Raw genomic sequence first — 16,835 nt, 5'->3', positions numbered from 1 at the left:
AAGGACCATTTGTGTGAAATTATTTTAAAATTGGGCTAATGGTAAAGGTAAAAAGGTAAAGTTTCTTGTTTAACGTGGGTAGTCTACAAAAGTCCCTACCTGGAATGGATGGAACAACTTATTTCCAGCCAAGCCCATGGCAGGCATCATATTTACCTCCCCAGCATTCAGTCTAGGCCGATACTGCTGGAAACAGTATCAACTTAAGTAAATCACCCAGCACTGAACATTAGTCGGGATATCAGCCAGTAGTTTCATTTTCAAAATTTTTAAAGTTCCCTATATAAACATACAGGGACAAGAGCACCGCAATACGGAGCAATATACGACCTTTGACCCTAAATTCTAAGTCCACAGAAAAAACTAGAGCTATCACTAAAGGTGATGAATGTACCCCCCTCATGCACTGACACAGTACATTGCAATTTGACGCACACAAGATTGCATAATTATGTGGACTGTATGTATATAGACTGTATGTATACAGTATAGTAACAAAAAACAAAGTCCCATAACTATGCAGAATATTTATCTAAAAGAATGTAACATGCACCATGCACAACTAGGGTTGGTACTGATCACTTGTGTGAAGTTTCATTAAATTGTGTGCAAGGGTTTGGTAGATTAGGCACGCACAAGATTGCATATGCAGACTGTATGTACATAGTATGTTAACAAGAAACAAAGTCCCATAACTCTGCAATTTTTGTCGCTGAAAGAACCTAACATGCCCCATGCACAACTACTGTTGTTACTGATCACTTGTGTGAAGTTTCATTAAATTGTGTCAAGGGGATGAGGAGAGATGGTGCGCACAAGATTGTGTCTATGTATATAGTATAGTAACAAAAAAAACAAAGTCCCATAACTCTGCAAATTTTTTTTCTGAAATAATCTAACATGCCCCATGCACAACTACTGTTGTTACTGATCACTTGTGTGAAGTTTCATTAAATTTTGTCAAGGGGATGAGGAGAGATGGTGCGCACAAGATTGTGTCTATGTATATAGTATAGTAACAAAAAAACAAAGTCCCATAACTCTGCAAATTTTTTTTCTAAAAGAACCTAACATGCCCCATGCACAACTACTGTTGGTACTGATCACTTGTGTGAAGTTTCATTAAATTGTGTCAAGGGGATGAGGAGAGATGGTGCGCACAAGACTGTGTCTATGTATATAGTATAGTAACAAAAAAACAAAGTTCCATAACTCTGCAAAATTTTTTTCTAAAAGAACCTAACATGCCCCATGCACAACTACTGTTGGTACTGATCACTTGTGTGAAGTTTCATTAAATTGTGTCAAGGGGATGAGGAGAGATGGTGCGCACAAGACTGTGTCTATGTATATAGTATAGTAACAAAAAAACAAAGTTCCATAACTCTGCAAATTTTTTTTCTAAAAGAACCTAACATGCCCCATGCTTAACTACTGTTGGTACTGATCACTTGTGTGAAGTTTCATTAAATTCTGTCAAGGGGATAAGGAGAGATGGTGCGCACAAGATTGCGTCTACGGACAGACGGACAGACAGACAGACAGACGGACAACCTGAAACCAGTATACCCCCCCTTACAACTTTGTTGTCGGGGGGTACAAAAATCTAACTCCACAAAAAATCCTTACCAGGTACAGATATGTCAAAATACACCTAAAAATTGGAGGTACCATCCATGTTGTACCACAAAAAAGTGGTCTCTGTTTTTCCCTACGGCCAATAATAAAAAAGTTACAAAATAGGCTATTTATAGTAACATAAAAGGGAAGTAATTCAATAAAAAAATTATTGTAAGTGAAAAAACAAGAGCACTGCCTTGCAGGTGCAGACACTCATCTGATTTTTTTGTCTCTGTATAATAGAAATATTGTCCTACCAATGATTTTCTAAGTTCAAAAGGGGCCATAATTCTTGCAAAAAGCAATGTACAGTTACGGTACTTGCTGTGGAGAGTCAGCTTTTAATGGCGAATAAGTGCTCCAAGTTTAAAAGCAACAGCTTTGACCGTTAAGGAGAAAAGTTTACCTAAACGCAAAACTTAACCAATATATCTGATATTTCTAAGTCCAAAAGGGGGCCATATTTCTTGCAAAAAGCAGGATGGAGTTATATTTCTTGCTGAACAGAGTCAGCTTTTGATGGTGAACAAGTGTTGCAAGTTTTAAAGCAATAGCTTTTATAGTTTAGGAGAAAAGTTGACCTAAACACAAAACTTAACCAAGAAATCTGATTTTCCAAGTCCAAAAGGGGCCATAATTCTTGCAAAAAGCAGGATGCACTTATGTTTCTTGCTGTACAGAGTCAGCTTATGATTGTGAACAAGTGTTGCATGTTTCAAAGCAATAGCTTTGACAGTTTAGGAGAAAAGTTGACCTAAACACAAAACTTAACCAAGAAATCTGATATTTTTTAAGTCCAAAAGGGGCCATAATTCTTGCAAAAAGCAGGATGGAGTTATGTTTCTTGCTGTACAGAGTCAGCTTTTGATGGTGAACAAGTGTTGCAAGTTTTAAAGCAATAGCTTTAGTTTAGGAGAAAAGCTGACCTAAACATAAAACTTAACCAGGCAACACCAATGCCGATCAAGTAATGACAATAGCTCATCATTTTTTTCTTCAAAAAATCAGATGAGTTAATAAGGGATCTGCAAAATAAAAACAAGAGCATCGCAATGCAGAGCAATATACACACGAAACAAAGTCATGTGACCTTGAAGCCAGCCGTCTGAAACATGCTCTCTGCACGTCGTCTCGATGTGGTGAACATTTGTGCCAAGTTTCTTTAAAGTCCTTCAGGTAGTTCAAGAGTTACGGAGCTGACACGAAACAAAGTCATATGACCTTTCACCCCTAAGTGTGACATTCCTTGAAGCGAGCCATCTGAAACATACGCTCTGCATGTCGTCTCGATGTGATGAACATTTGTGTCAAGTTTGTTCGAAATGCTTCAAGGGGTTCAAGAGTTACAGAGCAGACACAAATTTGCTAACGGACGGACAGACAGACACCGGGGTCATAACATAATACGTCCCTTCGAGCATATAAAAAGTGACCACTCCCATGGCAGCCATGATTTTTGACACATCAGAATAATTTGAACAAGTGAATGAAGTATTGCCATGTAATACAAAGTCTCCTACTGGCAGGGACCTAATTTTCTCTACTGCAGTATAATAATGATCTGATATCTGTCAATGATGTATAAACAATATTGTACTATTATAGTAATGATGCAAATTCTTATGCAAACCTGCTCTAGTAGGTCTAAGAGAAGTTTTTTCATCAGCCCGCTTGCCAGCTGCTGTCTGCAAGTTTTTTAATGTCTTTGTTCCAGAAACACTTGTTGGCTGCCTTAGTGACCTGACTGAAGGACTGTCTAGTGAACTCTGGGACAGAGATGATCTTGTTGTACGACCTGCAACAGGTGGTGTTGCTACAGTACTGTCTGAAGCAGATGCTGCAAAAAACAAAATTTTCACTAACATGTATATGTTTTTACCAGCACTGTTAAAGGTGGTCAATCACATTCGAGCAACATTTTATGACATTTTTCACTTTTCATATATTCTGTTAGAGATTAATTTAAGAAACAGAAACACCCATTACACAGAGTTAGATCCATACTCAAAATGTATATTTTATTACTTTTCACGAAATTTTGTAATTACCTCCCTTGGATATAAAAGTATTCAAAAAGTGAACTATTTCTTTAGATTTAAATATAATTTCTAGTTTTACATTTGATTTGATAAATATTGTGATATTTAAACTACCTGAAACAAAAAGCAGGTTTTAAAAAAATGATGACCCTGAATCGCTCACCTGAGTAATATGAGCCACATGTTTAAAATGGCAAACTGATGCTAAAATATTAGAAATTAGGTCAGTAGGTCATATTCATGGTCACTGAAAGTCAGTGTTAAGATCGGTGTGTGAAACTGTACATGTCATCCAAATTTCAAGGCTGTATCTTAAAAAACAAGAAAGTAGGTCAGTAGGTCATGGTCAGAGTCAAGTGACCCCTAATCACTTGGGGTCATCAGATAATAATAATCAAACAGTCTAGGAAATATGATCTGATAATTTTTTTAAGTATTTATTCCTATATAACTCATATACCAAGTGACCCCAGGGCGGGGCCTCTTTTCACCCCAGGGGAATAATTTGAACAATCTTGTAAGACATCCACTAGGCAATACATCATACCAAATATCAATGGCCTAGGTCTTGAACTTTCAAACAAGAAGATTTTTTTCCCCCTATATAAGTCTATGTTAAATTTGGGACCCCCAGGGCAGGGCCTCTTTTCACCCCAGGGGCAGAATTTGAACAATTTTGGTAGAGGACCACAAGGCAATGCAACATACCAAATATCAAAAGCATAGGCCTTCCAGTTTCAGGCAAGAAGATTTTTAAAGTTTTTTCCTATATCAGTCTATGTAAAATTTGAGACCCCCAAGGGCAGGGCCTTTTTTCACCCCAGGGTTATAATTTGAAAAATTTTGGTAGAGGACCTCAAGGCAATGCTACATACCAAATATCAAAGGCCTAGGTCTTGTGGTTTTAGACAAGAAGATTTTTAAAGTTTTTTCCTATATAAGTCTATGTAAAACTTGGGACCCACGGGGCTGGGCCTCTTTTCACCCCAGGGGCATAATTTGAACAATCTTCATAGAGGACCATTAGATGACGTCACATGCCAAATATCAAGGCTCTATGCCTTGCGGTTTTGGACAAGAAGATTTTTAAACTTTTTTCCTTTCGGTTGCCATGACAACCAGAGTTCTATAAGGAATTCAATTCTTTGAATAATTTTGAAAGGGGACCACCCAAGGATCATTCCTGTGAAGTTTGATGTAATTCTGACCTGTGGTTTTCAAGAAGATTTTTTTAGAAAATGTTGACAGATGGACGACAGACGACACACGACGGACATTGAGCGGTCACAAAAGCTCACCTTGAGCCTTTGGCTCAGGTGAGCTAAAAAGCATAAAAATTAAACTGAAATTCTAAGTAAAAAGGGGATATAACTCATAAAAAATTTGCACCAGAGTTACTGACCTTGTGTCATATCATGAGGATAATGTTCTGGAAAAACTAATTTAAGTTTTAATCAAATTCATTTGGTAATAACAGAGATAAAGTAATGCCAAAGATATAGTGAACATCAGCTGTCTCCATAGGATAACACATGCCCCCGATGGCACTTTGAATGAATAGTTATGGCCGATGTTAGAGTTTAGGACCTTTGACCTACGGACCTGGGTCTTGCGCGCGACAAATGGTCTTACTGTGCTACACATTCATGCGTAGTTATTTTAAAATCCATGCATGAATGACAAAGATCTGGACCGGACATGACCATCATTGCACTATCATGAAATATGACCTTTAACGTCTGTGACCTTGACTTTTGAGCTACGGACCTGGGTCTTGAGCGCGACACGTCATCTTACTGTGGTACACATTCATACCCAATAATTTTAAAATCCATGCATGAATGACAAAGATATGGATTGGACACGCCCATCAATGCACTATCATGAAATATGACCTTTAACGTCTAAGTGTGACCTTGACCTTTGAGCTACAGACCTGGGTCTTGCGCGCCACATGTCGTCTTACTGTGCCACACATTTATGCGTAGTTACTTGAAAATCCATCCATGGATGACAAAGATATGGACCGGACACGCCCATCAATGAACTATCATGAAAAATGACCTTTAACGTCTAAGTGTGACCTTGACTTTTGAGCTACGGACCTGGGTCTTGCGCGCGACACGTCGTCTTACTGTGGTACACATTCATGCCAAGTTATTTGAAAATCCATCCATGGATGACAAAGATATGGACTGGACACGAAAATTGCGGACAGACCGACAGACGGTTCAAAAACTATATGCCTCCCTTTAGGGGCATAAAAAGCACCACAATTAACCTGAAATTCTAAGTAAAAAGGGGACATAATTCATGCAAGAGTTATGGCCCTTGTATCATAAGACGTGGGTTATGTTGTGGTACAACTATTTTAAGTTTGAATAAATACCATTTGATAATAACAGAGATAAAGTGAAAGTGCATCAAAACATCAACCTGAAATTTTAAGCAAACAAGAGGGCCAAGATGGCCCTATACATCGCTCACCAGAGTTGATCTGGCCTAAAGACCTAATTTTTGACCCCGCATGACCAAGAGTTGAACTTGACCTAAAGATCATCAAGACAAACATTCTGACTAAATTTCGTAAAGATTTGGTTACAACTCTGGCCTCTAGAGTGTTCACAAGCTTTTCCTTTGATTTGACCGGTGACCTAGTTTTTGACCCCATATGACCCAGATTCGAACTTGACCTATAGATTATCAAAACAAACATTCTGACTAATTCCCATGAGTTTCAAACTTAAACTGTGGTCTCTAGAATGTTGAAAAGAATTTCCTTTGATCTGGCCTAGTGACCTAGTTTTTGACCCCACATGACCCAGATTCATACTTGACCTAGAAATGATGAAGACAAACGTTCTCACCCAGTTTCATAAAGACTGAGTCACAAATGTGGCCTCTAAAGTGTTCATAAGCTTTTCCTATGATTTGACCAGGTGACCTTGTTTTTAACCCCACATGACCCATCAATGGTATCAAAGTTCTAACAAACCCACAGGAATGATCTGAGAAGGATCAGATCTAGAAATAAAGTAAACCGAAATGGATCTCATGTAAAAGTTACAACTTGGTATCTTCAATATCCTCTGGACAGAAAGTGTGATGGACAAGGTGGCTATAACTATGCTCCCCCACTTTTAGGGACCATAATAAGCATATCAGTGAAGTAGAAAGAACAAGCATTATATTCAGTGAATTTATAACCGCTGCCAGATAAGTGGTTTTAGTATATTTTGAAAGATATTTTATTTCAAGATATACAGAAGTTGTGTACAAAAAGACAAAGATATACAGAAGTTGTGTACAAAAAGACAAAGAGTACTGAATACCAAGTTCGAGGTTCCTAACCTAAAGCATTCCTTCGATATCAACCAATTTGCCAATGAAGATCATCAGAACCATCTAACCTTATATTCAATACTATAGTCATTTGCCAGTTACGACAAACCTGCTAAGAAGTTTAAACTTCCTAAGATAAAGCATATTCAAGTTATCTATCAGAAATCAATGTCCAGCTCAAGGTCACTGTGATACCGTTACTCATTGCACTATTACCTGTTGCACTACGTCTTGAAGGTTTGGCTTTACGTTTCAATGAAACTTCTTCCTCATCTTCATCAGTGGTAGTTTCTAAAGCTAGATTTTTCACAGGGCTTACTTTACCTGAAAAACAACAGTTGTTTGTAAAACATTTAAATACATAATGGCCTGTAGGAAGTAAGTGGGTACATAATTTTGTATGCTGTGACTTTGACCTCTGACCAAACAACCTAAAAACATCATGGGTCATTTACTCATTACAGGCAACCATCCTTAGGTGGAAAGCCAAAGCACCTTTTAATTATAGAACTGAAACCATTTTCAGCATCAAAGTTTCTGTGGCCTTGACCTTTGATCTACCAATCCCAAATCAGAAAGGATTATCTAGTGACCACCTGCAATCATCCTAGAAAGTTTGACAACTGAAGGACAAAGAATTCTTTAGTTTCTGAGCAGAAATTGTTTTCATTCTCAAGGTCATTGTGACCTTGCCCTACTGATTCCCAAAATAATAAGGCCATCTACTGACCACAGGCAAACATCATAATGTAGTTTCTTGAAGTAGGCCAAGGCATTCTTTAGTTATTGAATGAAAACAGTTACCATATCTCAAGGTCACTCTGACCTCTGACCTATTGAACCCTAAAACTAGGACTGGGACGATTACTCGGTTAATCGGATCCGATTCGATTACTAGGTGAAACCAGTTTCAATTTTGCAAAACCGCTAATTGCTTTCAAACAAAAAACATCACAAATCGTACTTTATTCTTATAGATTTCTTTGACCAGCACATAGACCTATGGTATATTTCACCTAAAAAACATCATCAACATAATCAATAGTCTCAGATTTGCCTGTCGTGATATATCTAAAATAAAATACACCAAAATACGACTTCTCAATTATCACACTGCTTTCAAACGATAAAGTCCGTAAGTTACTAATGAAGTCAGCTGCTGGAAGTACCTTGATACAGTCGTCAGGAAAGAAAACAGCATGTTCAATATGGCGGCCGATTAACCGGTTCGATTCGATTTCATACAAATGATTAACAGGTTTCAACATTTTGACATCATCCCAGCCCTACCTAAAACAATAGGGATAATCTACTGACATCAGGCAATTATCCTCTCTAGGCAAAGGCTTTTTTTGTTACTGAGCAGAAAATATTTTCAGTCTAAGGTTAACAGTGATCTTGACCTTTGGCCTACTGATCTGGAAAGTATAAAAGGTCATCTACAGACTACAGGCAATCATCCTATGAGGTTTGACAAATGTAGGCCAAAGGTTCTTTATTGAGCAGAAACCATTTTCAGTCTCAAGGTTACTGTGACCTTGACCTTCTGATCCCAAAAACACTGCCCACACCCAAATCAACTCCACATACTGAATAACATTCACAGATTGACAAACTGATGTCAAAGGTAAATCTAAGTGCCAAGACTCACTGCAGATTTTGATTCTGCCTGATACATCTTAATCCAATTACTATTTGTTATAACAAAACTAGATAAAGTATCAAGTGAGAAATATTAATGTTCTAACCTTTCCCTTTCTTCTGTGTTTTTTGCTTCGCTGAATCAGGTGAACTTGTGCTAGAATCGTCAGTACTTGTGATCTTGCCCCTATTTGTTATAGTTGCTGTTTTTTCTGGCGAGGACTCAGAGGCTGAATTAACTGTCATCCTTGGTGTTCTAGTGGAAGTCTTCTGATGCCTTGCCTTTACATCAGTTAACACGACAACCGGCTTAGCTGATATAGACCTTGCTCCACTACGTCCAGCAGATACAGGAGCTGTTTCCTTTTGTCTGGGTTTTTGTTTAACTGCATGCTCCGGTGTTTCAGCCACAGATTTTCCTTTAGGTATACCTTTTCCACTTGGAGTACTTGTATCTGGAGAACTTACTAAAGACCTTGTTGATACCTTCCTCGACACCTGATCCGGAGTATCTGCAACAATTTTACTACCTGCTTTAAGGGCGGGCTTAGGTGAATTGGTGGAAGACAATTTGCCTGAATCACTTGGCTTCACACCTCTAGCTTGTCTTGGAGACTTCACCTCCGAGATTGAAGCTGCTGATCTTGTTCTTCCAGTATCAATTGATTTAGGCATAGCTTTTCTGATGTTTTTCTCAACAGCTTTTCCACTATTTTTGGCTGGGACTTTTGAGGCACTTTTCTTCCTTTCTGGGGATTGACTTTTCTTCAACTTTTCATTTCTTTTTTGTTCTTCATCCAGACCAGATTTGCCTTTAACTGGATGTTGTACTAATTCTTTTGTCTTTTCTGGTTTCTGGACTTTTGATGCCTTCTTCACTGGTGACATCTTTGGGTTTGAAGCTGAAGCTTTTGCATTTTCCTTTGTCTTTTTAGCTGGAGAAGCTTTATCATCTTTTCCACCTGATGTTTTGGTGGGGGATGCTGAAGATTTTCTTTTTTCTGTGTTTCCTCTAGCAGGTGATTTAGATTTGTTCTTTCTTTCTGGAGATTTTTCTTGGAACTCTGCCATCCTATTACGTCCAGCCTCTTTTATCGGAGATTCAGAAGATTTCCTTTTCTCTGGAGAATTTGAACTGCTTCTACCATAAGATTCTGACCTTGCTGGAGATTTCGACATTCTCTTCCTCTCTCTTGTTGGAGATTTAGAAGCTTTTCTTTTTTCTTGAGATCTTCTAGCAGGAGATTCAGATGCAATTCTTTTCTCTGGTGAAACATCTGCTGGAGACATTGATGCTTTTCTTTTCTCCTGGGACTTCACTGGAGATTTACGGCCAATTTTCTTTGGGGATGCAGCCTTTTTTTCGGTAGGTCTTCCACGTTTATCTGGAGACTCTGACCTTGGAGATTTCTCTTTTCCAGTTGTTTTCTCTTCCTGTGGGTTAACAGCATTTTGACTCTCGGTTGCTGGTACTCGTTGGTCTCCTACTACATCAGTCTCCTCAATTCCAGTGTCAGCAACTGCTTCACTTACTGGTCTTTGCAGCTCTAAAAAAGCACATTACCTTCTTTAAAATATTTTGACATACAAGACAAGATGCAGATTCATTTAAGTGCCATGGTTCGCACAGACCAAAGCAGACAAAATTCCATGACTTTTTTCAGTTTAAAATAACAGTTACACACTGACAGAGAGCTAAAAGCTGGGAACAAGACAACAATAGCAGCTCTCTGAAAATGTGACAATGGTTACAGAAATAGAAGATTGATAACCTTGATTCTTTTGCTTCATGAGTTATTGCAGAGGATGGAGTATTATTTCAATGTAATATTGAGACATACTGTCACCAAATAAATTTAAACTCAAAATGCAACATAGAAACTGTTTTAAAATTTTTCTTTGACCTTTAATGCACAATTTGCCTGTTCTGTTTCCAGAAGAGTCCACTGCCTACTTGATTTACACATCTGGCCATACATCAAAACAGCATATGACTTCTTAAAACAACATAACTCCAGAGGAATGAATTCCAAAACTTCTAGAGTATATGGTACTTGCAAATGAGCCAACAGTGCCAGCGCATTATAAATTGACTACAAATTAACCTTAAAGGACAATGGAAGAAACTGGATCAATAAACTACTAACACAACGACCTGTCCTGGGCTATGCCTTGTAGAATGATTACTTTTTGTAGCAGACCTTAAATCGAACATTTGTTCAAATGAAAAATGGACCAGACACAAACTTTTTTCTTTATTCATATACAAACCATTGGGTGCTATAAAAACATCTTCCTCTGCAATCTCTGTAGTTGAAGTGTTCTTTCTATTGCGTCGAGAGGGTGTCTCTACACTTGTACGACTCATTAAACATGAGGCATCAACTTCCACTGTAGAATCATCAGCAATGTCCAACTCTGATTCAGACTCCATTGCAAGTGTCATGTTATGCGAGTAAAGGCCTCTCACACCTGATTATATAAAAAATTAATTAACACTAAAATTTCATCATATTTCTTTTTATAAAAGTCGGTCAGTAGCTATATTAAACACAATATCAAAGGCCTGAAGGGCCTGAGAGTCAGCTAGTGATAGATGTACTGGTAGTATAGTCTAAATGGTAAGATTATAATATCAAACAACAGGAAATTTAAAACACAGGATGCACACGAATGGCTGGTTTTGTGGGTAAAAAGAATATGCTTCCATGAAACTTATTTCAAATATATCTTTTTCTCAGAATGATTATGTATGGTAATAAATCAATGAAATCGATTAAAGTAGTGTATGTACATTGAGGCTTCAATACTAATCATTTTCAAGATTCATACAATTTCCATCAATAGTATCAAAGTTCTAAACAAGAGAACCATGCTGGTCCTGAATCGCTCACCTGTCTCCACATGACCCAATTTTCATGAAGATCCATTGAAAAATATGGCTTCTAGAGAGGTCACAAGGTTTTTCTATTATTTGACCTAATGACCTAGTTTTTGAAGGCACATGACCCAGTTTTGAACTTGACCTAGATATTATCAAGGTGAACATTCTCACCAATTTCCATGAAGATCTCATGAAGAGTATGGCCTCTAGAGAGGTCACAAGGTTTTTCTATTTTTATACCTACTGACCTAGTTTTGACCACATGTGACCCAGTTTCAAATTTATCTAGATATCATCAAGGTGAACATTCAGACAAATTTTCATGAAGATCCATTGAAAAATATAGCCTCTAGAGTGGTCAAAAGGTTTTTCTATTTTTAGACCTACTCACCTAGTTTTTGATCGCAGTTGACCCAGTTTCGAAATTGACCTAGATATTATCAAGATGACTATTCAAACCAACTTTCATATAGATCCCATGAAAAATATGGCCTCTAGGGAGGGCACAAGGTTTTTTTATTATTTGACCTACTGACCTAGTTTTTGATGGCACGTGACCAAGTTTCGAACTTGACCTAGATATCATCAAGATGAACATTCAAACCAATTTTCATACAGATCCCATGAAATATATGGCCTCTAGAGAGGTCACAAGGTTTTTTTTATTATTTGACCTACTGACCTAGTTTTTGATGGCACGTGACCCAGTTTTCATGAAGATCCATTGAAAAGTATGGCCTCTAGAGAGGTTACAATGTTTTTCTATTTTTAGACCTACTTACCTAGTTTTTGACCACAGTTAACCCTTTACCACACAGAACAGAAGCCAAAGTAACCTCTTTTACGTAACACTGATAAGTGATAATCAATAATCAATAATCGGTATATGGCTGATAAAGGTGACTGTCTTATCTGAACAGAGGTGTTGGCATTATTTTGTGATTACATACACACATGTTAAAAATGTCATTATTTTAATATTTTCTGTAAGTTTGACATTATTTTTGTCAATATAAAGTTTATAGCAATTTAAATTCTCTTTCCGATGATACAAAATTTATTGTAGTTTCTCTTTGAGTTTCGAAGATATAAAGTGTTAAAGTACGGGAATATATATTTTTAGGCATAAAATTCTGTTTTGGATTACTTTCACATTGAAATTCATATACAATTTCATTTTGATGTTTGAAAGTTTGATTTATAGTTAATAGACTTATCTTCCGAATCGGAATCGGTAAGTATTTATATAAAAAACAACCATCAAACTGAATAACACTACAAAAATAACGGATCGTAAATTTCTGAAAGTGCAAAAAGATCGTGGAGATCGAGACTCGTAACCGACTACAGTATTCTTGTGCTAAAAATTAAATATTTTTAAGATAATATTACGTAATATTTTGATGATCAAACGTCGGTACATCACGGGTGACTTCCGCAGCAATTAACTCTTGGGGTGTCATAAAATATTTGAAAGCCGCGGTCCTTCTGTTTTGATTAACACTTCCCGTTATGTAAGGCCATAAATTCCAAGCCATCGTATACACAAATTGTTGTTTAGGGGAAATCTGCATGTATCACGCATGACCTTCATGACCTAACACATTTAAAAATACTTTGATGTTAAATGGTTGTTATTTTTAGAACGAGGAAAGCCCCGCGAAACGGCTAGTTGCAAGCAGTTTCTCAGTAATTTTCCATGACGTAGCGTCGTGCACATGTAGGAAAAAACCCTGGTGTCTTTCTTTGCAAAGTACTCGATAAATTTAAATAGTAACCACATGATCTTTTACGTAAATAATGATGACGAAATCCCATATTTTGAGTTAGTAAACATCCGGAATTTGTTTCTTTAGGAAAAGAACGAAAATAAAGCGATTGATTATGAGACACGGGATAAAACGATTCTGTTCAAATGGCCGTTAATCGGTATAATACGTTTCTATCGGGGAACCGATAGACACGGGTCAATACGTTTCTGTTTGGTAATCGATAGATACGGTGATAAACGTATCCATGTGGGAAAGGGTTAACCCAGTTTCGAACTTGACCTAGATATCATCAAAATGAACAATCAAACCAACTTTCATACAGATCCCATGAAAAATATGGCCTCTAGAGAGGTCACAAGCAAAAGTTTACGGACAGACGGACGACGGACGCCACGCGATCACAAAAGCTCACCTTGTCAATTTGTGACAGGTGAGCTAAAAACTCAATGGAATGATCTGGGAAGGATCATATCTAGAAATAAAGTAAACCGAAATGGATCTCATACACATGTAAAAGTTACAACTTGGCATTTTCAATATTCTCTGGACAGAAAGTGTGATGGACAAGGTGACAACAATAATTATGCTCCCCTATTTTTAGGGACCATAACAAACATATTAGCAAGGTAGAAAGAACAAGTGAATGAAGTAAATTGCCATGCAATACAAAGTCCCCTACTGGAAGGTACCTAATTTTCTCGACTGTAGTATAACAAAATGAACTGATATCTGTCAATAATGTATAAGCAATATTGTACTATATATACAATATGTTATAACAAAACACTAGGATTAAAATTTGTATATATAACAAGAGAGCCAAGATGGCCCTAAGTCCCTCACCTGAGTAACACACAATAACAGTGTAAACATATTTTACCTAGTGATTTCATGGAGACAAATATTCTGACCAATTTTCATTAAGACTGGACCAAAAAACGTGGCCTCTTGAGTGTAAACAAGCTTATTCTTTTATTTGACCTGGTGACCTATTTTTTGAACCTACATGACCCAGATAAAAATTCATCTGATATTTCATGCACACAAACATTCTGGCCAAGTTTCATGCACATCAAATGAACATGAGTGTTAACAAGCTTTTCATCTGATTTGACCTGATGACCTAGTTTTTGACCAGACATGACCCAGTTCCGATCCAGGCTTAGAAATCATCAACATAATCATTCTATACATGACCCAGTTGCGAACTTGGCCTAGAGATCATCAACATCAACATTCTGTGCAAGTTTGTATCAAATCAAAGCATAAATGAAACCTCTATATGGCTGAAAGGGCCAAACTAGAAAATTTTGCCCCTTTCAGGGGCAGCAACTCCAGATCCCATTACGGAATCTAGCCGGTTTTCGAAAGGAACTGAGATCTTATTGTGATTTAAGTTGTGTGTAAGTGTGGTTAAAATCAAATATAAAATGTCACTTCTATCGTGTTCACAAGGTAAAAATTAACAAATTTTGGCTCTTTCAGGGGCCGTAACTCCGGAACCTATAATTGGATCTGACAGATTCATCACGGAATCCAAAATTTATTGTTGCTGAAGATATTTTGCAAGTTTGTATCAAATCAAACCATAAATGAAGTCTCTATATGGCTGCAAAAGCCAAAATAGCAAATTCTGGCCCTTTAATGGACCATAACTCTGGATCCTATGATGGGATCTGGCCACTTTTCGAAAGGAACTGAGATATTATGCCAATACAAGTTGTGTGCAAGTTTGATTAAAGTTGATGGCAGAATGTGGTCTCTATTGTGTTCACAAGCCAAAAATAGCAAATTTTGGCCCTTTAAGGGGCCATAACTCTGGAACCCATGATGGGATCTGGCCAGTTTTCGAAAGGAACTGAGATATTATGCCAATACAAGTTGTGTGCAAGTTTGATTACAGTTACTGCAAAATGTGGTCTCTATTGTGTTCACAAGCCAAAAATAGCAAATTTTGGCCCTTTAAGAGCCAATAACTCTGGGATCCATGATGGGATCTGGCCAGTTTTCGAAAGGAACTGAGATATGCCAATACAAGTTGTGTGCAAGTTTGATTACAGTTGATTGCAAAATGTGGTCTCTATCGTGTTCACATGCCAAAATAGCAAATTTTGGACCTTTAAGGGCCCATAACTCTGGGACCCATGACGGGATCTGGCCAGTTTTCGAAAGGAACCAAGATATTATGCCAATACAAGATATGTGCAAGTTTGATTAAAATTGATTGCAAAATGTGGTCTCTATCGTGTTCACAAGAAATTGTGAACGGACGACGGACAAAATGCAATCACAAAAGCTCACCCTGTCACTACGTGACAGCTGAGCTAAAAACCTACAGTTGTTTTCATATGGATTTTTTGGGCAGATTATCAAAAAGGTATCATATAAGTTATTTATAGTAACAAGAGGGCCATGATGGCCCTATATATCGCTCACCAGAGTTGATCTGGCCTACTGACCTAGTTTTTGACCCCACATGACCAAGATTTGAACTTGACCTAAAGATGATCAAGAAAAACATTCTGACTAAATTTCATAAAGATTTGGTTACAACTGTAGCCTCTAGTGTTCACAAGCTACTGGTGACCTAGTTTTTGACCCCACATAACCCAGATACGAACTTGATCTATAGATTATCAAAAAAAACAACATTCTGACTAATTCTCATGTTTCAAACTTAAATTGTGGTCTCTAGAGTGTTGAAAAGATTTTCCTTTCATCTGGCCTAGTGACCTAGTTTTTGACCCCACATGACCCAGATTCAAACTTGACCTAGAAATCATCAAGCCGAACTTTCTAAGTTTTATAAATATTGGGTCACAACTGTAGCCTCTAGAGTGTTCACAAGCTTTTCCTTTGATTTGACCAAGTGACCTAGTTTTTAATCCAACATGACCCAGTTTGGATACTGACCTAGAGATCATCAAAACTAACATTCCGACAAAGTTTCATAAAGATTGGGTCACAAATGTGGTCTCTCTAGTGTTCACAAGCTTTTCCATTGATCTGACCTACTGACCTAGTTTCTGATCCAACATGACCCAGTTTCAAACCTGACCTAGAGATCATCAATACTAACATTCTGATCAAGTTTCATCAAGACTGGGTCACAAATGTGGTCTCTAGAGTGTTCACAAGCTATTCCTGTGATCTGATTTATTGACCTAGTTTTTGACCCAACATGACCCAGTTTCGATCTTGACCTAGAGATCATCAAGACAAATGTTCTGACCAAGTTTCATAAAGATTGCGTCAAAAATGTGGTCTCTAGTGTTCACAAGGCAAATGTTGACACACGACGGATGCCGGACAATGACCGGTCACAACAGCTCACCTTGAGCACTTTGTGCTCTGGTGAGCTAAAAACAAAGGGAAATTAAAAAAAAAAAATTCTATACAAGTCCACACAAAACTCTTAGGTAGAGATATGTCAAAATACTCCTAAAAATTGGATGTAACATGCATGTTGTACTACAGAAAACTGGTCTCCATTTTCCCCTACGGCCTATAATAAATAAGTTACAATATAAACTATTT

The 16,835-nt window shown here is 37.5% G+C and overlaps 1 protein-coding gene across 1 annotated transcript in view; it reads right to left on the bottom strand.

The window, feature by feature from the left end:
* LOC123547008 (condensin complex subunit 3-like) overlaps positions 1-16,835 on the bottom strand; it is a 166,552-nt gene that overhangs the window by 19,858 nt on the left and 129,859 nt on the right. Inside the window, exons 19-22 of the mRNA XM_053550534.1 lie at positions 10,914-11,114; positions 8,750-10,189; positions 7,218-7,325; positions 3,251-3,457 (exon numbers count right to left, since the gene is read on the bottom strand). Coding sequence (XP_053406509.1) covers positions 3,251-3,457; positions 7,218-7,325; positions 8,750-10,189; positions 10,914-11,114 — 1,956 coding nt within the window. The remainder of the gene's footprint in view (positions 1-3,250; positions 3,458-7,217; positions 7,326-8,749; positions 10,190-10,913; positions 11,115-16,835) is intronic.

The sequence above is a fragment of the Mercenaria mercenaria genome, chromosome 9 (assembly GCF_021730395.1).
Source record: "Mercenaria mercenaria strain notata chromosome 9, MADL_Memer_1, whole genome shotgun sequence".
NCBI classification, from domain to species: domain Eukaryota; kingdom Metazoa; phylum Mollusca; class Bivalvia; order Venerida; family Veneridae; genus Mercenaria; species Mercenaria mercenaria.
This window is presented reverse-complemented; position numbering and strand designations above follow the sequence as displayed.